The sequence below is a fragment of the Pangasianodon hypophthalmus genome, chromosome 17, assembly GCF_027358585.1.
Source record: "Pangasianodon hypophthalmus isolate fPanHyp1 chromosome 17, fPanHyp1.pri, whole genome shotgun sequence".
Classification (NCBI taxonomy): Eukaryota; Metazoa; Chordata; class Actinopteri; order Siluriformes; family Pangasiidae; genus Pangasianodon; species Pangasianodon hypophthalmus.
Genome location: NC_069726.1, coordinates 16,973,723 through 16,997,368, shown reverse-complemented (window position 1 = coordinate 16,997,368; position 23,646 = coordinate 16,973,723). Strand labels below are relative to the sequence as shown.

The 23,646-nt window shown below is 38.9% G+C and overlaps 2 protein-coding genes across 3 annotated transcripts; both read right to left on the bottom strand.

Annotated features, from left to right (window-relative positions):
• Positions 1-8,067: 8,067 nt before the first annotated feature.
• On the bottom strand, positions 8,068-10,622 carry LOC117599317 (lysozyme C). The gene is made up of 4 exons (XM_034312324.2): positions 10,416-10,622; positions 9,268-9,426; positions 9,007-9,082; positions 8,068-8,357 (listed from the first exon to the last, which is right to left on the bottom strand). Exons 1-4 carry the CDS (start codon positions 10,540-10,542, stop codon positions 8,291-8,293), a joined length of 429 nt encoding a protein of 142 aa, XP_034168215.2. The 5' UTR covers positions 10,543-10,622; the 3' UTR covers positions 8,068-8,290.
• A 4,009-nt stretch (positions 10,623-14,631) lies between these two features.
• Positions 14,632-20,289, bottom strand: macir (macrophage immunometabolism regulator). Of its 2 annotated transcripts, none has more exons than XM_026941590.3 (2): positions 20,154-20,289; positions 14,632-18,061 (listed from the first exon to the last, which is right to left on the bottom strand). In XM_026941590.3, exon 2 carries the CDS (start codon positions 18,052-18,054, stop codon positions 17,422-17,424), a length of 633 nt encoding a protein of 210 aa, XP_026797391.1. In that variant the 5' UTR covers positions 18,055-18,061; positions 20,154-20,289; the 3' UTR covers positions 14,632-17,421. The 2 variants fall into 2 exon arrangements, with proteins under 2 accessions (XP_026797391.1, XP_034168165.1); XM_034312274.2 differs by having other exon boundaries at positions 14,632-18,057; positions 20,154-20,250.
• Positions 20,290-23,646: the final 3,357 nt, after the last annotated feature.

Below are 23,646 nucleotides of genomic sequence, written 5' to 3'. Positions count from 1 at the left end.
GTAAGTGGACCAGATAAATAGCATAAATAGCATACATATCAAGATCACACTGTTACTACGACACATTTTTCCTGCTGGTTGCAGATGGAGCGGCAGAGGAGGCAGGGTTAAAAGTTGGAGACTATGTGCTGGCAGTTAATGGTACCGATGTCACGGGTGTGCCACACTCAGAGGCAGTTGATCTCGCTCGGCAAGGTATGGCAGGCTTACAGACACTACATCTGGCCATGCTCGGATTATCAACATGGTGGCAAGGATTTATTAAAGCTCTAGTTGAAAGTGTGCCTCAGGCCAAAATCATTTCTTGACTACTACTGTTGTGTTATTTTAAACTTGCTGAAATTGGGACAATACAGCATGGAACTCATCTATACACCTAAAAATCTGTATCTTCTGATACTAATTTTACATTTTTAGTAAGCGAGTAAGCAGAGACAGGCAGTGAGATCCAAAAAGAGACAAAGAACAAATCCAGAGATCAAAGAGCCGAGTGGAACAAGAAGAAAAAAAGCAGACATAATCCAAAAACCTTTTACCATAAGACAGAAAATGACCTCAATAAACCATAGAACACTATATTTACAGAGAATGCTCAGAAATGCAAGAATTCACAAAGACTAACAGCGGAGATATATATAGGACAGGAGCTATATATAGGACAGGAAACCCTGAGTGCTGATGTGACCAGCAAACAATGATCAGTTAATTATTTACTTAGAAAACCTATACAGGTTATGTTTTTTCTCTTTAATCTTTGTGACATGTCAAACAGGCCCTGATCTCCTGATTCTGACCATTGGCTCGGATATCGGTCGTACCCCAAATACACCGAAGCCTGCGTGTCGAGGCTACCTGCACAAACGCACACAGTCCAGTTTGCTCAAAGGCTGGAGGAAGAGGTGGTTTGTGCTCAGACATGACTGCTGCCTTTACTACTACAAAAACAAAAGAGTGAGTTTATTTTTCTTCTCTAATTGACTGTCTCTACATAGACTTTATAAAAAGCAATAATTTTGAGAATGAACTATAAGAGGTGGGTGAGAATGTGGACTTTACCAGTGTATCCAGAACTGAGCTGCATTTCTGTGTGTGTGTGTGTGTGTGTGTGTGTGTGTGTTAGGATGAAGGAAAGAGCCATGCTTTGGGATCTATGCGGCTGGAAGGTGCAGTGGTGGAAGCTGACACCAGTCTGGGGAAGCCATTTGTGTTCAGATGTTCTCCTGTTGCTGGAAATCGTGTTTACTACTTCTGTGCTACGTCAAACCAAGAAATGCGAAGGTGACCATTTACTTATTAAGAAACAGTGAAATTCGTATCAGATCATTATATTAAAATACCTCTCTCTGATAGTGAGTATCAATTCGCCCTTCCCTGTTTCCTTTTAAAATTCATTCCTTATTAAATATTTACCATTAATATTGCCATGAATATTCCTTAAACCAGAAATGTATTATTTGTACTCCTTTAATGAAATCTGATGCTGAAAAAAACAGATGTGCAGCATGTCCTTTTCCAACAGTGGTTAAGGCTCTGAGGTACTGAGCAGAAGGTTGTGCTCTATCTTGGCTGACCCTGCAGTCTGACCCCAGCTTCCTAAGTTAGGATATGCAAAGAAAAGATTTTCAGTGTATTGTAATTGTGATACTGTGACAATAAAGGCTTTCTTCTTCTTATTTCCTTTCTTACAGTTATTCTGAGAAATATGTTGCTTTCTCTTGTTTCTTTATATCCTTTCTTTCCTTTTTTTTAGGTGGTTGGAAGTTTTGGAACGAGCAGTTCACCCCATTACGCAGGTAAAACCTTTGAGCTGGAAAAAATCTGGAAAGTATCTACATTTATGTGCAATAGTCAAGATATCCGTGATAAGATCTAGACAAAGTAGACTTCCAAATATACTATACTGATAATAATAGGATATCATTCCATCAACAGATCTACTGACAAAATGACAAATAAGTAGTGCATTTGTTCTCCACTGTTAAATATCGAAATGGATCTGATTTTGGAAAATGGCCTAATGGACCAGCACAAAACCCCAATATTAGTTAATCTGACCATACTGTATAATCAGAAAACTGAACAACACTGGCACACATAACACGGCTTAATGGCTGTTTTACAGTCAGCAAATGTCCTCACTAGTGCTGTCATGGTAACAGTAAAGACTGTAATGGTGGTGACTCATGTTGCAGAATCACGTGTGGGTGGACGTGACACGCCACAACTCAAACCTGCCTCCTCTGGCTGTGAAGAACCCCGAGTGCCTCGGCCTTCTAAACTTGCTGGACAGAAACAAGGACTCCTGGGTGCAGCACTACTGCATCCTAAAGGACGGATGCCTTTACTTCTACGCCAGCATACGATCAACGTATGCAGTTGGTATGTCACTTCTAACCCATACGTAATCCATGAAATTACAGTATAGGGAATGAGGATACATATTTTAATATCCACTGTAAACCGTTAACAGTAATAATGTATACAACACACTGGAGTGTGCTGTTGTAGGAAAATAATCAACGGCAGTGTGAAGTGGGGTGGTGTGGATTATATCTACAGCATGCTCTGGAGAGTTTTATTCCTCTTATACCACAGCAATTTGTCAATGCTAACCTTTTTTTTTTTTTTTATTAAAATTCTTTCTCTTGCTGTTAAAAAAAACTTAAAACTTACATAACTTGTGGGACAAATCTGCAACCATGTAGATGATGCACCACAGGAAGTAGTCAAATAACTAATCTTATTAACCAGGTTTTAGAAGGCAATGCAGCGTCAGTTTTGTGTATATGTTAAGTCATGCTGTTTGTCGGCTGTGATACACAGGTGGGATCTACCTGCATGGCTACACAGTGAAGGAACAACCTCTAGGATTCAAGAGGTCCACTATTGAGCTCAAACCCCCATCAGAAGAGTTCAAAGTGTTCTACTTCTGTGCTGAAAATGTCAATGAAAACAAAAGGTACCCAAAAAAACTACATTAAAACAATTACAAACTATCTGCATTATACTTAACCTTATGTAAATATGGATACTTAATGATTTGGTCATTGTACATGCTGCATGCATCAGTGAAATGTTAAATTCATTTATCAACGTTTTCAACTACAGGGGTGTGAAGCTGACATGTAACTATTAGAAAATTCTCATCTTCAGACAATAGTCATATTCACATAAAGCAAAGTACATCATGTACTATGGCTGTGAAGTACAGCATAAGTAGCATGCAATAATCTAATCACTATGAAGTTAGTACTGCGCACATGCTAATAAATTACAACAAAACCGACCACTTAGAAAAATGTGTGGAACTCATAGACTGCCTTTTTGGGTGTGAGAATACACCACAAATTTGGAGACAGTAGTTACAAATACATGACTGCACAACTTGCTGAGTTGTGACAGTACTTGTTACACATATGCAATTGCGTGCTCGTAAGTACAGACACTATATGGCCAAACGTTTGTGGACACCTGACCATCACACCCATATGTGGGCCTTCCTCTAACTTTCAGTGGTATAGGATGGCTTTGTATGCTGTAGCATTAAGATTTCCCTTCACTGGAACTAAGGGGCCCAAACCTGTTCCAGCATGACAATGCCCCTGTGCACAAAGTGAGGTCTGTAAAGACATGCCATGCATCCGAATTCGCACGCGGTGACAGTACCTACTGCTCGGCTATTGATACAGTATGTACTGATCAGTCTGGACATACTACAATCGCCATGTTGGCATTGTCATGTGACCTACGACGTCAAAAACTTAAAGAGCCTGCCAGATTAGAGCACCTGCACCGCACCTGGTTTTTCTTGTTTAAACCTTCAACAAGTTAACAATTTACTCAGGTTTTGTCAAACAAGTACGGTTTAACCACAAGGAGCAACGTTTAATACCTATAGCACTTACAGTTGAAAAGAGCCGCTGCCTTCCGCCATTTTTGATTCTGACAGCTCTTCCGCACCAGTCCCATTGCCTTATGGGATAGCGCAGTATCCATTGGTTCCATACTGCAGAATCACGGCAGAAGCAGTAGGTCATCTGCGTATTTCTCGCCTACTGTTTTATGAATACTGAGAATTGGGACATGCTACTGCTTTGGCGTACTGCTTTTCACCTACTGTATAGCAGGGTAGTAGGGATATTCGGATGCTGCTAAGGTTTGCCAAGGATGGAGTGGAAGAACTCGAGTGTCCTGCACAGAGCCCTGACCTCAACCCCACTGAACACCTTTGGGATGAACTGGAACGCCAACTGCGCAACAGACCTCCTCATTGGACATCAGTGCCTGACTTCACTAATGCTCTTATGGCTGAATGGACAAATCACCACAGCAAATGAGGACTAAATTTGGAATGTGATGTTCAAAAGCGCATATGAATGTGATGGTCAGGTGTCCACCAACTTTTGGCCCTATAGTGTAATTTAAATTTACACGTTGTGATAATGTGTACATACGTACATACTTTTAACAGTAAAATAAAATGGTGCTCTTCTGTCACCTAACATTACATTACTTTCTTATTTGTTGTGAACAGGTGGATCGCGGCGATAAAGACATCTATAGGAAAATGGCTGCCTTTGCATCAGGCACTTCAAGACTACATGAGTCGCCCTCCTGAGGAAACCAAAATGTAAACCAGGATCCATCAACTGGTGGGCCCCAGTCCTGATGTGGAACCACTCATTCCCAGAATGTTCTGGGGAAAGTTTGTTTTTGATTCCCACAACACTCCGAGTTTCTGACCTGTTATAGCTCAGTCTTGTTCAGGAAAGTTTTCTTTACAGAAACATAACACTTGCGTGTTATGGTTAGGGCAATGATACCCTAACGTTCCCATAACGTTTAACAACCTTGCGGTAACCTGCCATGGTTTGGAGAAAGTTCTCCTAATGTTCTGGTAACCTTTAAAATAATTTGGTTTTTAAAAAATGTAATTTTAAAACCTCTCTGTTGGTCCTTAACATTTTCTGTACATTCTCTCTCAGCCATATAGCTGAGGAATTAGTCCCTGTTAGCAAACGGCTCAAAGAAACAGATGGGAAGCCAAGTCACTTCCCTAGTGGGGTTTAGGTATGTAGTAGCTCTCTCTCTCTCTCTCTCTCTCTCTCTCTCTCTCACACACACACACACACACAGGTACTGAAACGGGGGCAGTGTTACTAACAAACTCGTTACAGTTAGCTTACCTGCTATTACAGGTGCTGTGTAAACAAACTCTGAGGGCTCGCGCGAGTCCCACTGCAGTGGCTGCTCCAGGTTCGCCATTTTTGTTGTTTTCATCCTCGTCCGTTTTTGTCACTAATTTTAGTTGTCTTTGAAATATTACTAGTGGTGGGGGAACGATATTTTTCTCTGATTGCTGTTTGCGGTTTTTGCTTGCCATATGTGTGGGAGCCATTAGCCCGAGCGTCCTTGGTTGGCCAAACTATTGTTCAAATTATACCTTTTCCTCAACACAGTTACTGAATAAAAAATATACATTTAAATATAAATATCCGCTTACCTTCGTTTAAATATAAAACAATGCTTTAACCTAATTTATGTTAAGTTTAATGTTTAATGTTTATGCAGCCGCCACTAGAGGGAGCTACAGCCCCATCTTCCCACCTATGCCCACTATTTACTGTATCAAAGTATTACACTTATGGAGTACAAAGTATTGGGTTTTTTTGTTTGTTTGCTTGCTTGTTTGTTTGTTTTTAAAACAAGTTACATGACATGTTTTCAAAGAAAGGTCTTTTATAATTTGTGAGTTTACTTATAAACTTTGTATCTTCTGCCATATGTTTCTTTACACAGACACTATATGGTTAACAGTTTGTGGACACCTGACCATCACCTGACCATCACACCCATATGTGGTTCTTCCCCAAGCTTTTGTTTGTATAGAATGTCTTAGTATGCTGTAGCATGAAGATTTCCCCTCATTGGAACTAAAGGGCCCAAACCTGTTCCAGCATGACAATGCCCCTGTACACAAAGAAGTATAGAAATAAATACACTCACCGTCCACTTTAAACATCTGTTCACCTGCTCATTTATCCAATCAGCCAATCATGTGGCAGCAGGATAATGCATAAAATTACACGGATACAGGTCATAAGCTTCAGTTAATGTTCACATCAAACATCAGAGTGGGGAAAAAATGTGATCTCTGTGACTTTAACCGTGGCCTGATTGTTGGTGCCAGATGGGCTGGATTGTGTATTACAGAAACTGCTGATCTCATGGGAATTTCACACACAACAGTCTCTAGATTTCACACAAAATCGTGCAAAAAACATCCTGTGTGCGGAGGGTCTGCAGGCTGAAACGCCTTGTTGAGAGAGATCAGAGGAGAATGACCAGACTGATCTGAGCTGACAAGAAGTCTGTAGTAACTAAAACAATCACTCTTTACAACCATGGTGAGCAGAAAGGCATCTCAGAACGCACAACACATCAAACCCTGAGGTGGATGGGCTACAATAGCAGAACACCACATTCGGGCTCACCCAAACTGGACAGCTGAAGACTGGAAAAGGACCAGGTGATTTTCTTCCTAATCTTCATCTGTCCAGTTTGTGTGAGTCTGTGCCCATGGTAGCCTCAGGTTCCTGTTCTTGGCTGACAGGTCATGTGGTCTTCTGCTGTTGTAGACATAGAGAACACACTTTTTCCCCATTCTGACGTTGATGTGAACATTAACTGAAGCTCTTGACCTGTATCTGCATGATATTTTGCATTGTGCTGCTGCCACTTGATTGGCTGATTAGATAACTGCATGAATGTGCAGGTGTATAGATGTTCCTATGGTGTATATATTTGCACTGCTTTGTCCTGTGGATTAAAAAGCGATCCAACACTATGGTTATCCTTCTGAAAATGATTAGAAATTGCATGTATGTGTTTTTTATCCCAAATAGAATCATGCAATGTGGGGTTTTCTTGTCTATTTTCTCACTTCCACTTTCTGCATTATTTTTGCCAAACAAGTGTCTGATCTCTATCTTTTCCTTACACATGATTTCAAGGCATTTTGCATGTGGCTCAATATTTAAATCAATACGGGAGTTGTTCCGTAAGCAGACAGTGACTGATTATACAATATATTTTAAGCCTGAAGATGCCACTCATTAGAACTTATAATGCTCCTCAGATGGGTGGTGATGTGTTCAAGTTTACTGCACAAGTCCAGTTTCCTAGGTTAATGATTCCCAACCCTCATCCTCTTGCTGTTTTCCCAGCATACAAATATCCAGAAACAGAGTCAGAAAATACTGGCCCAGATTTCATTTTTAGAAGACATTTTAGGCATGTACAGTGCAAGCTCCATGAAGACATGATTTGACAAAGTTGGAGTGGAAGATTTCGAGTCATCTGCACAGAGCCATGAACACCTTTGGGAAAATTTGGAACACTGACAGGCCTCCTCACCATCAGTGCTCGCCCTCACTAATGCTCTTGTGGCTGAATGAGCAAATCCCCACGGCCACGGTCCAAAATCTAGCGGAAAGCCTTCCCAGAGAGTGGAGGTTATTATAACAGCAAAGGGAAAATAAATCTGGACTGGGATGTTCAACAAGCACATATGAATGTGATGGTCAGGTGTCCACAAACCTTTGGCCATATAGTGTACCAGTCTGGTATTATTATGAATGGATAATATAAAATATTACAGAAGGGTGATTCATTTATTGTACAATAGTGTTTTCAGTTCTTTAAAATCATAGTATTATGGGCAATATAGGCTGTATAGTCTCACAAATCCTGATTGAAACCCCTGTCTGTTCCTCTATCAGTGTCTATGTGGCTTTTACCCATAGCTATGGTTCTGTGCAATCAGGCAGTACTGTAGTATACACTGTGTTTAGTTTAGGTGTTGTATGAGAGGCGTCAGTGTTTATCTTACATTTTTATTGTGTCCTTTCATACAAATTTGCTACTTTGTAGAGTGTTTTTTTCTTTTACAAATATTTTGTATGTCATTTTCTTTCAGCTTTTTTTCCATGTAATACAGTGTATAAATGACTTGTAATGAAATATTATAAATAGACAAGCAAACAACCAAATGAATAAATACATATGTTGCTGTATTAAGATGCTTTATTTGTGCATTGTTGATATTGCTAGAAGGTATACATAAACTTTAATGAGCTCAATGCAGATTATGAGTAATTAGAGCATTTGTGTCTATGATCTACCAGATGATTTGGTTTCTTAATGCGCTATTAATATATAATCATTTCCATTGATTTGCTTTGATTATATTAAACATAAAAGTGATGCATTTGTCATTTCATGATTTTGTTTAAACTCCACAGCCTGCAGTGTAAGAGCTTACATCACGATTCTTGCAGTATGTACGCCATGCTACCCTGCAAAAAAAAAAAAAGTAAGATAAATAAATGTATAAATCATATACATACAGTGGGGTCCAAAAGTCTGAGACCACGTTGAAAATCTGGGATTTGTTGTTTTTCTTTAACTGGAAATAAAGTTTTAGAATTTTGAAACTTCTGCAGCAAATATATGACGTGCAACATCTACACTGTTCAATATTCAAGATGTTGCACACTTTCTCCATCACTATTTAAATGTAAGCAAATTTGTGATACTGACCATGTTAACTTCTGTGTACAAAAGGTCATATTTTCCATGAGATTTTCTTATCCCTTATATTGAAGCATGTGTTCAGATGACACACTGATGGATTTGATCTAACATGGACCATAAGATTTTACACAAACTTGTGGAGTCTGTGTCAGCTCGAGTGCACACTGTCATTAAAGTAAAAAGGGGACATAGCAAATACTAAGAAAAATTTGAAACTGATGTAAATATATCTAAAGATTCTACTTTTCACTCAAGTTATTACTGATCATATCATTTGCATTGAAAACATTTGTGTTATATTGAAAAAGAATGCCAGACAGAAGCATTTTCACTAATGGGTTCAGACTTTTAGTCCCCACTGTATAATTAAAAGTCCTCCATACATGCATTAAATTGATGAGGTAGTCTTACCATGCAGTAATGCCCTGCTGTCTCACTATGGTCTTGGCACACTGAGCAGCTTGTGAGATGTTATCGGTAAGAAGCTCTGTTTGAGAAAGCAAGTGTTAGGACAACTACATGAGCCTTTGCACAACTTCACTGTTTTAGTGGTGAGATTTCCAAGATCAAGGCTCAAAACTTTATAGCTCACATCTAAAAATTACGGGATTTTCAGAATCTTATCATTTCAAGATCTTAATTTGAAGGATAGATCTATGAAAAGTTTCTTACGACTACAGGAGATTTTACACCCGTTAGAGCTAGGGAATTTCCCATTGCTGCACCACCAACGGTTGTTTATCTGGAAAATTCCATAGTCTGTTGATCCATCAGAGTTGTGATTGGTGGCTCCGGTGTTGTAGTCAGACTCGTGTTTAGCCAAGCAAACCCCTAAAAAATATTCAGCATTCATACACAAGTTTAACTTAATGCAACCACTGTACTACAAACATTTAAAACTTTTAAGACTTTTTTCTAGAATGACGCCAAGTTACTGAGACTTTTTCAAATTCTGACATTCGTTACATAACATCATATTATTCACGCATGTCAGTTTGAATCCCTGCCTTTTCCAAAGAGGAAGTGTGATGCTCTAGCTGCAAGTTATTTTGCATAAAAATAACTTGGTACTAGTTTCTTCTGTTCTGCCTCTGGGTTTTCCAGTTTCCTACCACCTTCTGAGACATAGCAAGTAAATTGCCTCTTGGTGTGAATGTGTGTGTGCAGTGGACTGGCGTTCCATCCAGGGTGTATTCATATGTCACGCCCAGTGCTCACGGGATAGACTCAGGATCCACTGTGATTTTGACCGTGTAAAGCAGTTACAAGAATAGATAAAATGGAGTAATTTGTGTAGCTCAATAAAACATTCTCTGCACTCATGACTGATGGTATCATACTTTCTCACTCTTAGTAACTGCTTTAGCCTTTCATGGTCATGGTGGATCCAAAGCCTATCCTAGGACCACTGGGCATGAGGCAAGAACACGCCCTGGATGGGACACCAGTCAATTGCATGGCACTATGCACACACATATTCATACCAAGGACAATTTATCTTAGTCAGTCCACTTACTGGCATGTTTTTGGAAGGTAGGAGGAAACCCATACGGATACAGGAAGAACATGCGAAACTCCACACAGACAGGAACCCGAGTGCAGGATCAATCCTTGGACCCTGGAGCTGTGAGGCGGCAATGCTACCTGCTGCACCATCACACATACTCTTCTGTATTAATGCATACTGTATTGTATAGTATCCTATTCATATTAATACATCTACTTTAACTATAACTTCTGCAACATCCTTATCTGCAATGGCTTCCTCTGCACAATGAAAAGACGTACTGTATAGTATGTTAAAATACCAGTTTACTCACAGTTAGCTAGACTGATGCCCTGATATCCATCCATGCCATTTGCTTTCATGGCTCTTGCCAGCTCACACCGTTCATAGCGTTTAGCAGTTACAACTGCCAGGAGCAGAAGGAACACCAAAGCCTTCATTGTTCTTCAGTCTGAGACCTAATAACTGTGAAGAATTCTGTGTGTTCTTTGTTCTCTGCTCTGCACTTCTCAGTTATATACGGGTCATAGGAGGAAGTGGATTGATTACTTGCCTTTTGAAGGCTGTGCAAACTTTCTCTACCATTGTTGAGAGAAGTGCAATTGAAAAGAAAAAAATATATACACACATATATTTGCACTGCTTTGTCCTGTGGATTAATAAGCAATCCAACACTATGTTTATCTTTCTGAGATAAGAATACTGAAGTTGAAAATGATTAGAAATTACACGTATGTGTCTTTGGTGCCAAATAGGATGTAGGGTTTTTTTTGTTTTTGTTTCTGTCTATTTTCTCGCTTCCACTTTCTGCATTACTTTTGCAAATGAGTGTCTGGTCACTATCTTTTCCTTACACATGATTTAAAGGCATTTTGCATGTGGCTCAATATTTAATTCAGTATGGGAGTTGTTCCGTAAGCAGATAGTGACTGATTATACAATATATTTTAAGCCTGAAGATGCCACTCATTAGAACTAATAAAGCTCCTCAGATGGGTGGTGATGTGTTCAAGTTTACTGCACAAGTCCAGTTTCCTAGATTAATGATTCCCAACCCTCATCCTCTTGCTGTTTTCCCAGCATACAAATATCCAATCAACAGAGTCAGAGAATACTGGTCCAGATTTCATTTTTAGAAGACAATTTAGGCATGTACAGTGCCTTGCATTAGTATTCACCCCCTTGAACCTATCCACATTTTGTAATGTTACAACCTGGAACTGAAATGGATTTAATTGCAATTATATGTCATGACTCTACACAAAGTAGCCTATAATCTAAACCCATAAACCCCAACAGAACATTTTGCATAATGTATGTAGGTTTAATCCCTGTTTTTTTAGGCTGAACTGTGGTGCTTCAGGTGCAGATTAAATTTGCAGTTTAATATCTGGGTAGAATATTTGTTTTTCTCAGTCAAACTCTCCAAACGGTCTAAGTCTGATACAACAGAATAAAAAAGGTGCCTGAAATCTTTTGAAATGATTAAAGCTTTTTACAGTGGCCTAAATTTAAAACGTTAGCATTATCACACTGCTGACAATCTCTAAGGTCAGACACACTTCACTTCCAAATTTACAGAATTGCAATAGAGCACTCACTGGCCAGAAATAGTGCTGGGTTATGCAATCTAAGGATATTTGGAAATTCACAATGTTTATGTCAAGATCATGAGTGCTGCAAGAGCTGCTGTCAAGGAGCTGCTGATCATTTATCGCCTGTCAGGCTATGAAGTGTTGAAGGAGTGTTAATCACCTAACTCAGAATGCAAGATCCTGCTCATGCACTTTACATAATTTGTTTGCACAAATTTTTTGCAATGACCCATAATTTATACTAGAATGGAATTAAATGGTTTCAACATCAAATATAGGCTTAAAGCCCATTTTCCCCTGTGATATTGGATACATTTATTCACAGTTGCTTGCACATTGCTGTTGCACTCTTGCCCTCATTTTTTATAAGTGTTGCCTTTGCCTAAGCCATTAACGCAAAGCTCTAAAAGTATTATCCCTCTCATTACAAACTACACATACATACAAACATATAAAGCTTAAAAACATATAATATGGCATATTTGTATGCAGGAAAGTGACACATTAATTTACTGCATGAAATGGCTACACTTCTTAGCCAGTAAGGAAGGAGAAAGTCTAAAATGTGGTTAGAATTATTCAGTTTTTTTTTCTTTTCACTTCTTTACCTGAAGCAATTGAAAACCATCAAGACGGAACATAAAATCATGCAGAACATAGCCTTAACTCAACTAATAACCTGCAGCTTTCTCTAAAAGCATGTGCTGTCTTTTAAAGAGGCTCCATTATTTAATCTTTCACTTACACTGATATTTCACTGCATTATTTCTTTGCTTTAAATGCTGTCACTATAAAGATCTAAATCCTGTTAGGTGAACTTGAACCCATTCACAATAGTGAGAGTGCTGTCACTAACACAAAGGTGAATTATGATATAGAAGTGTGTTTGGAAATTCATGAATATTTACCAAATCATTTATCTTCTATCAAACTGTGTTTAGCTCACATGAATAGTTCACATGAACGCCCTCAATCATCCAGACTTCAAAGCTTAATCCCCTGATTCTAGTGGAAATCCATCCATCCATCCATTTTCTGTGCTGCTTATCCTACACAGGGTCACGGGGAGCAAAAATCAGGGGACACCCTGGACGGGGTGCCAGTCCATCGCAGGGCACAATCACACACGCACACACACACCCATTCACTCATTATGGACAATTTAGACATGCCAATCAGCCTACAACGCATGTCTCTGGACTGGGCGAGGAAACTGGAGTGCCTGGAGGAAACCCCCAAAGCACGGGGGAGAACATGCAAACTCCACGCACACAGGGCTGAGGCGGTAATCGAACCCCCAAGCCTGGGGTGCAAGGCTTTAGTCGAAATGATATTATTGAAAATATCTTACAGAGACTCCAGTTCTCAACAGTTCAGCGCTGAACTGTTGCCCTCTTGTGTCCAATCAAAGCATTGCAGGGAAGCCACATCATGAGCAAAGGCACAAGGTACACTCAAGCATTAAGCATCCTAAAGGGTTAATTAGTTTATACATATAGGGGGAGTCCTATTTAAAACTATTTTACAACAGAGCATCTTCCACAAAAGATTCCCAGTAAAAGCTTTTTAGGAAATTAGAGTCATTAACCATCTAAAAAAGTCTTGAAAGTGTAAATAATTGAGTAAACAAAGTACAAACTGACTACATCCCAAAACACTTGAATAACACTGATTGAATTTCATCTGTCATTTCAATGCTACTACTGCAGTTTTTAGTACTATTATTATGTAGAGTAATTACATTATACCACATTATGGATTCTTGAATCTGATTGGTCAGAAGGTGTGGATAACTTTTCTAAAACAGCATGGCTATGATGTTGACTGCAAGGCAAACCACAGGTTCACATTAACACACCTGTTCTAATATGTTATAGTTTCTATAGTAACAGGAACTTCACCCAACAGTAACCTTTTAGAAACATGTTTAAATTACCCCTGAAATCAAAATTGGTGTTTCTTTTCATACCCGTCCCTTAGACACCAGTAAGATAATATATCTAGAAATAAATATTAAAAAAAAAAAAAAAACACCTCTGGAGATATTTGAAATGAAGCAATCAAGATGTGACTGAAGTGTAGACTTTCACCTTTAATTCAAGGGGTTTAACAAAAATACTGCATTAACCATTTAGAAATTACAGCCATTTTATACAGAATCCCTCCATTTTCACAGGCTCAAAAGTAACTGGACAAACAAACATAATCCTAAATATTAGGATTATTTTTTAATACTTGGATTTTCAGTGAATGGCTGCCTGAAGTCTGGAACCCATAGACGACATCAAATGCTGAGTTTCTTTTTTCGCCTTCAGTTGCTGCTTGTTTGTGGGTCTTTCTGGCTTCAGTTTTATATATATAAATATATATTATAATAAAGTTCTATCTATGTTCATCTAATTAAATGCTCTCTAGAACATGTTTTTTTTTTACACATACACTATTGTCGTGGAGTCCATAACACTAAGGGTCACGTACAAAATTTTGGTTTCGGGGCACTTTAACAACAAAAATGTTATAATGAGTGATGTGGTGATATGGGGAGTCTTCAGGACAGAGGACTTTGTCCTTTCTCAGTTATGTGACAAGATGTGATTTTTTTTGTTTTATTAGCTTCAAGAGAGAAAGAAAATAAAAAGGTGGAAACAACTATTTAAAGTTGCTATAAGGAAAGTGATCACTGGTCTCATATATGTTCCACAACTTTAACTCTAAGAATAAATTGATTAAAAGGAAAAGTACAAGTAATTACTAGCAAAGTGCTGTTGTATCTTAGTGACATGCTGTTTCAGGGCAGTACCACATGACACCACTTTGCTGCTAAATTTTTTCTTAGGACAGCATGCACTGTAGTGTTTTCTTCCTTAATTAGCCTTTTTTCTGTACAGGCCCCCCATCTGCTTCATTGAAGGTTAAAAAAAAAAACACACAAAGTGCAGCGTAGTGTTTTAATAATGGTAAGTGTAAGGTTAAACTTAATACAGATGAAAGCATTGCAGGTCACACAAACACTCAGCAGGACAAGGAAATTGAAATGCAGTTCAGCCTACAGAATACAGATTAACATTTTTCACCCTAAGGATGTAAACATACTAGCTAGAGAAGTGTTAATCAGCAGAAAAGACTGACATACAGCATGTCGTATGTCATTTAACTAGAGCTCAAGGCACTGGGACCTAGCATGGCTCCTTGTGACTGTACACCTCGCAGAGAAGCACTGTGAGGCTAAGATTAGTTCATTATCATTGCTGTGTCCTGACAGATCTTTGAAATCACATTCACACACAAGGAGCAAAACAGTACAGCAGTCTAATATGGGATGGTGTTGCAAGAATAGTAAAAATGCGTTATATCACAAACAATGTGATGGTGAAAAGGTTTAATTTTAGCCTTTAGAGTCCAGGAACATTGCATTGTGGCAATAGCCTTAGTAAGGAAAAGAGAAAATATTAAGCCTACACTATTAATATTTTAATAGTAATAGTCACATTGCTCCTATTAAAGTACGCCTTTTACCTTAGTGTTTCCATATATATATATATATATATGTGTTTATATATATATATAAACACTATATATATATATATATATATATATATATATATATATATATATATATATATATATATATATATATATATATATATATATATATATATATATATAAACACTAATAGCGCAAAATGCCTGCAGTTTTACATGAGCTGAAAACTAGGAGTAGGTCGTTGCCCCAGTGTTACTGTACTGATAAACAGAGAAATAGTCTGGCTCAGTCCTGAGTCACAGAAATTATTTCTACCTTCCAAATATACGAGATACATAGCACAACAGCACTCTTTATCCATTACATTCATGGCACGCTTTGATCAAATTCATTAACATTAAAAAAAAGAAGAAGAACAAACTCATTACAGTCTTAAAATAAAACAGCCAATATGTAAACATGATGTTATGCAGTTCAGTCAAGACAGAAGAAAACATGACCAATACATCACCAATATCTGTGAATCTAAGGTGCTGAGCATATTTATACAACATATTATTAATACACAAAAGTAGATACAAATTGAGGAGAAAAGAAGTGCATGGCATTTCAATCAGAGGGAATGGAACTAATCGAGGAATTGAAGGTAAAAACCAGAAACATGACACTCAATTATACAAATCAAACCTATTCATAAGAAACAAAAGTGGCACGGCATCGGACAAATCATCCACTAAACACCACCCGCCCCTACTGGGGGAAAAAACAACCAAAAAAAACCATAATAATATGATTGTAGTTTTAAACTATTACATCGTACACCACATTAAGGAAAAGTGAATCAAATGAGCATTAATATGACAATTAAAAAAATTTATAAAGTCAATTCTCCATTAAAAGTCAATTGTTTGAGTAATCTATTCAAATAATATCAGTGTAGTTTTGGGGATTATAAAAACTCTAAAAACATACAATATTCAGTGTTATTTGACCAAACCATAGACCAAGATGAAAGAGCTGGTCTTAACAAAAAAAAAAAAAAAAAAACAAAAAAAAAAAAAGAACATATTATGCCTCAAACCAGTGCATCAGATTCACACTATTAACTGTGGTGGTGTTTGTAATGTTACTAGTTAATAATAATAGTCTACAAATATTTTAAGAGTGTGAGACACAATAAGAAGTGTGACATGAGAAATACAATGCCTGATGAGCACCAAAAATATGAGTTAAGAATAACGGTTTATAACTGTCTGGATTATTGGGTAAAAATATGATTGTCAGGTGTTGTTGCACAAAAAATCGCATTATCAATCAAGTTTTTCCCAGGACAGCCAAAGTTCATCCTTTGGTTTGTTTCAGTAGCAATGCTGTGCACCAGCATAAAAAATAATAATAATAATAATAATAATATAAAATAAAAATCCCATGTGAATCAATCAACATAAATATTACCACTGTGCACATATATCCTTCATTTATGACACAAATAACCTTGCTGGATTACTCAGTGTGAACGTCTAGACAACTGGCCAGCTTGAGAAACTAGAAAAGGGGGATTAATAGTGTGTATGTGAGGCACTAATCTTAGCGTGAGTGAACATAAGCTTTATCTGCCCAACTGTCTTAAATAACTTCAGTCTTGTGTAACAGTCTGTGTTTTTTTTTTTTCTTTTTTCCCCAGAAACGTTTTGCCTAACTGACAGGCAAATGAGTGTAGAGCTCACTTACTGACACATCTACGGGTGTGAAGATGCTAATGCTAAAAGGCTAACGTTAGGAGAACACCACAGTGAGCTATGCTAACTCGGTAAAAAATGATATCCAGATGCCTAACAGTATGATCTAGTGCAGGTTATAGGAACATTTTCTGCAATAGAGGCATTTTCACCTCAGCACAGGCGTACACACACACACATACAGTAGTAGCAACTGTTAAGCATATAGTTTATTGCTAATCCTGAACAAACTCACCCTCACCCTTCACACATACACACACCCACACACATTATTAAAACAACTTCACTTTGTTCACAGGTTAAAGTTTAAGTTAGCTGAACCTCACTGAACCTTCTGGTCAACAAACAGTTCTTAAAATAACGAGATTAGTGGCCTATGGGTGCCTTTACTACAGGAACTGCCTATGATCTGACTGGAGAAACTCAAGGCCCAAAAACAGCAGCCAGTTCCCGGGGTGTGTCAGGCCTGGCTGTGGGTGCGACTGGCCCGTTTTCATCCGTTCATGTTTTGTTCCTGGTGAAGATGCGCTCGGCGCGCAGTGTCAGGTGCTGGAGCTGGTACTGCAGCACGTCGGTGTCGGCCGGCTCACTGAGACTCATCTTGTCCAGGTTGAGGTAGTCCAGAGATTTGGAGTGCGCACGCTTGGCCTTGAGCAGGCAGAGAGGCAGTGGGCCATGCAGGGCCTTACTGCTCTCTCCAGCCGCTGGAGATCTGAAGCAGGCATCGCCTGAGCTGGGCATTCGCCTTCTGCGTCGCCCGTTAATGGCAGGGATGTCGTAAGGTTGGTAGTAACGGCTTTTGGTTTTGTAAACGCGTGAAGCGCGGTGCATCCCTAAATCCACAGGTTTCTGGATGGCTCCAGGCAATGCCTCTGTGCCGCTCTTCTCCGGCCCGGACCACTTGTGGGCCAGCTTGAGAAGCTCCTCACCAGTGGTGAAGCCCACAAGGTAGTTAGAGTTCATGTGGAGGATCTGGTATCCTGAGACAGTACTTTTAATGGGTGAGCAGGGCGTGCTGGAGCAGCGCGGTTTCTCCACCTCAGGCTTTAACGTGGCTTTGACCTCAGCAGCAGGTAAAACGGACACAGGGGCCCGGGACACTCCACTGACATCCAGCTCCATCTTTAAAGACATGGCCTGGCTAGAAGAGCGAGAGGACATTAGAAGAGTAAAGAATGCAAACATTCAACAGAGAAATATTTCTTCTTTTATATCAACCTGTATAAAAGATGCATCAAACCCACTTCTTCCACATTTCATATATCACAGGTTCCCAACCCCGACCTGGAGTACCCAGAGACTCGCATATTTTCGTGTTTTTCCTGCTCTGTAACACCCATTGATTAGCTGAATCAGGCATGACAGCAGGGAAAATACGGAAATGTGCACGATACTCCAGGACCTGGGCTGAGAACTTTGATACCAGCATCAGCCAATACCAGATGTGAGACACCGCAGGCGTTATGGTAGCGTATGTAACACAACTTGTGTTGTTTGGTCATCTGTATTGTGTCAGTGGATCGGCTCAGAAAATGTCAAATGTGATCTCAGGGTTTCATGCCAGTATCAGCCCTGATAACAATATAAAAGTATGAGATCGGTGCATTCCTACATCTACTCCTGCATCTTCACAAAAACAAGTCAACACGTGCAAACACAAACACATGAGCTGTCCCTGAGTCATAACATGGAGCTAAATCCCACAAGAGTGCCAGTCTGCCTGAATAACATGGACATATGGTCATGTGTGTTGCTCTGCCAAACATATGGCCAATAGCAACACTGGCATGAATAATGTTTTTCTAAGGGCTCTGATGCTGAAGAACCAAAAAACCCCAAATCAGCCACATCACTGAGTCCTGATTCGAGCTTTAATGTGACTTTACAGTATTACACCACTGTGGACACAAAATGGTTGGGATCCTTTCACTATAAACATGATGCTGTGTTCACAAACTGAAACAAACCAGTGTTCAGTCTCACTAATGAGTCTGAAATTAAAGCACAGGCTAAAATGTGAGCACTAAAAAAAATCAGTGCTGAGGGGAGAATTTGCTTTGTTTTTCCACACCAAGCCAAAAACACCTGTCATCATCATCATCATCCTCATTCTCATCACTCTCATCATCACCATCCTCATCATCATCGCCATCCTCATCATCACCATCCTCATCATCCCCATCACCATCATCATCCCCATCACCCTCATCATCCCCATCACCCTCATCATCATCCTCATCATCATCACCATCATCCCCATCACCCTCATCATCATCCCCATCACCCTCATCATCCCCATCACCCTCATCATCCCCATCACCCTCATCATCATCCTCATCATCCCCATCACCATCATCCCCATCACCCTCATCATCCCCATCACCATCATCCCCATCACCCTCATCATCATCACCATCATCCCCATCACCCTCATCATCCCCATCACCCTCATCATCATCCTCCTCATCATCACCATCACCATCATCCTCATCATCACCATCATCCTCATCATCCTCACCATCACCATCATCCTCATCAAGACCATCCTCATCATCACCACCATCATCCTCATCCTCATGACCATCCTCATTACCACCATCATGACCATCCTCATCAACACCATCTCATCACTCTCATCATCACCATCATCATCACCATCATCATCCTCATCATCATCACCATTCTCATTTTCTTCATCATCATCATCATCATCAGGCGGTGTCAGTGAGAGCAACCGGGAAAGCAGCAGCTTTGCCATAAGCAAATATTCTTCATCTCATGTCTAGGTGAACACATTTACAGAATAATCTCTACATCAAAAACGAGGATTAAATGTAATTGTAGTCGTTTGCGGCCTTTAGCTAAATGCTAACTCCATTGTTGATGAGGAGGCCAGCTCCTGACCACTGCTGCCAGAAAACAGTGCAAAAAAATAAAGAGTTATATTTCAGAAAATATATATCTCAAATGATTTTTGATTTTGGCCTGTTTTTTGTTTTGTTTTGAAAATAATCCGAAGCAGCCCAGGAGCTTGGCTTGTGGTTAGCTCGATAGCTCAGTGCCATCCTCCAGCAGGGAGCTGTAGCTGAGACATGTCCCTAAAACACACCACCTTCACGACTCCTAATAACGACTATAACCGCGTCCTGAGCTCCAGAGCAAGTCGCAGAGGATTTTAGCTGCATTCTGCAGTCGCAGTTCCGAGCGTGAATGAATGAAAACACAAACCAGACCTGTTCGGCTAAGCCAGCTCTGTCCGCACACGCCTCAGCTTGTCAGTGTAGTATCAGGATTATGGAAGGCCAAAGGAGTCACAGCGCTCCTAAAGGGGCGGGTACGCGAGACTTTACAGCCCGCTGTGAATATGGGCGGCAACCGGATATGACATCACACGCCAAGGCGTTTTTTTTTTTTTTTTTTTTTTTTTTTTTTGTGTGTGTATCCACACATCCCGGATTTCAACGTGCTTTTCTTTTGTTGTTGATGATATTTTATATTCTTTTAAAGCTGTGCTGTATAAAAGGGGATGGTGTGACACCACTATAATCAGTGCTTCCTCCATCTTGGATTTTCTGAAAAGGTGACGCCGTGACGTGTCGATCTCCTATTGGTCACACTTCTTCACATGATACAAATTCACAGGTCAGAGTTAAAAACTTGAAATTTGGAACGCAACAAAATGTGAAACAACTTCTCATTGAGCTTGCGTTTCCAGTCTCTAGCGTTCGTGCGCATATGAATGGAAATCAGTGGAACTGAAAAGTCTAGTGTGACTGCCGCTTATTCCTCACTGCTGGTGTTTCCCACAACCGCACATCACACGAGGGAGTGACGTCAGCCTGCCAGGACAGATGCTGCGTCTCACTTCGCCTACTATCCGTCCTAAATAGTATCCGAGATTAGAATTAATGTGTCCCAAATCATAGTATATTGAAATGAGTTCCCAAAGGTACCCAGATGGTCTACTATTTCTGGTAGATTTTCAAAGTTTGGATCGGTGGACACTGTTTCAGCTAATATTACCCACAACTCCTTGCGTGAGGGAGGAAGAGTTTTGTGATGGTTTTCAACGAATTCAGGGACACATTTTAGAGAGAAGAAAATGAAATGTGGAAAAATAAATGAAGGGAATGGTAAATTAAATGATATAGTATAAATTATATAAGGAATAAAGAATGAAGAAAAGCTGAAATGCAACAAGGAGTTTGTTTACGGTGCTTAACCAGGCAACAACATTCTCTTCTGGTACATGACGTGTTAGTATGTCCCAGTACTTGAATACTCTTTTGCTACACACTCAAAAGTATGCACCTTTTATTCAAAAAAAGATATATATATATATATATATATATATATATATATATATATATATATATATATATATATATATATATATATATATATATATATATATATATATATATATATATATATATATATATATATACATACACACATTTAATTTTAGTCTAAATTATATATTTTCAATCATGGATCCAGAGAAAATTTCCAACAATCACTAAAAGGTGGAACTTTGGAGTCCTGAGAAAATCAATTGCTGTACATCACATCATTTTGTCTGCATATTCTTCACTGCAGTCTCTTTAGAAAGTAAAAGAGCATATCAATCAAAGACATAACAGCCTTGCAACTTGATTATAGTGGCCATTGTAATGACAGTTTCATTTGGTTAAAGCCTCACTTTGTCTTCTGTTCATTGAATAGTGTATATTTTATGGTGAAATTACTTTTAATAATTAAATAATATTTGTACTGGAGAATTATTTGTACTGGTATTGTACTCTTTGTAAAAGTGACTTCTTATAATTGAGTTAAAAATACTAAAATGGTATGATCTGTGTAGCTAGGAAGTGTTTTTAGGACCCAAGCTCAATCATTTTCAATTTTTCATTATTTTGCACCAAGCATTAAATTGAAAAATAAATGTCCATCTTGGCACCATACTTTCTTTTTATAGGCTTTTTTCCAAGACATGAAAAAAATATTACAGACTTCATCCTGATACAATAATACTGTGCAAATAGGCCCATAGATTAAACTTGAGTTGCATCCAAAAGTGCAGAAACCAGACTACATCCAGTCCAGTGTTTTATTTGCTGGGATTTTCAACTGCGCCCAGACCCCTAGTTATCTTGAAGATCAGTTTGAGGGGGATCATATTGTTTAATGTTCAGGATAACTAGGGGTCTGAGCCCTCACGTGTAAATAAAAGCTTTATTCAACACCCAGTAAAAATGTAAAATGGACTCACCTACACCTTCCGTATCAGCTACATCAATGGTTCTCTTAGCAGACATACCTGTTACAGCAGCAGGAAGCAACAAGCCCAACTCACACATCACGCCAACTGATGCAAATGAAGCACTAGCGTAATATTATACTATTCAAGCACAGTGTTACTGATGGGTGAGAATTATACAGCAGTTGTCACTACAGATGGTGGGTGAAGGTAAAGTGGTTTTCAAAAGAAAATACTAACTTTAAACATATCAGAATAAAGTACATGTTTTACATAATATACTTGCTGTTGTGCAGAAGTGAAAAAAAAAAAAGCCACAAACCTTGCGGCTCCTGAGAGACAGTGTATTGCTTGCTAATTATGCTTTGTAACCAGAGATAGAGATTATATGTGCACAAGAATTCAAAGTGCTCAACATAGCACATGTGACATCTACTGTAGCTAAGTAACCAAAGCTACACAAAAGGGAAGTGAACATTGGCATAAAAGCTGTATTCATCAGCAGCAAACATGTTATTAGTGAATGGGAAGTGGAAACGTTGTGCTGCTGCCCAGCTGCAGTCACAGAGAGAAAAAAAATCAAGCCATATGCAGCAACAGGCCCAAGCACTATTTGTTACTAGGGTGAAATTAGTGCATAGATGTCACACCTTACACTATAATTAATGCAAGGACTACAATAAATTAAAATTGACTCAAAAAGCTTCCTTAAAGGAAAAGCCCAGCCTGATACACATTAAATATTTTTATACTGAAATATTTGTGATATTGCTTTGCAATTCTGGTGCTAATTTGTTGGTTGGTGCTGTATTTTCATTATTCCTGTGAGAAGCTGCAGCTCTGATGTTGGGTCAGGGGGTGTCATTGCTTGTGCAGTTACAGTGGCATATAAAAGTAGAAAAAAATTCAACAATCATAGCAAACACAAGGTTTAATGCTCAGGTTCTGCTGTTAGCTACTAAAAACAAAAAAAGCAAGCACTTCTTATCTCACACACCATTTCCCAACGATGTTTAATGTCATATTAATGAGAAATCCATCCTTGAGACAGCAAACATCGAAAGTTCCCGAATGCAATACAACTATACCACACTGTTACAGCAAACATTCAGCTCAGATAGTTAGCAATCTATGACAAGTAGAATAATGCTGAGAGCAGAATTAGCATGAAAGTTGAACACAGCTGTATGGATGAGGAGGTGACAGAGCTCAATGGACTAAAGGACTAAAGCACTGCTGCTTCACTCTCTTTAGTGGAACTTCATCTCTACCTAGTGTCACTATCAGCAGGCAGTCAAATGGTTGATGAAAGAAACTTAAAATAAAAAAAATTCAACTCAGAATTGCATTAAAAATACAAATTGGACTCCACTGAAGATCATATATTAATTATAAAGATTAATAGGTCAGATTTTTGCTTTAAAACATAAGTAAACCCAGCTCCAAAATTTCATCTTACAGTGTGG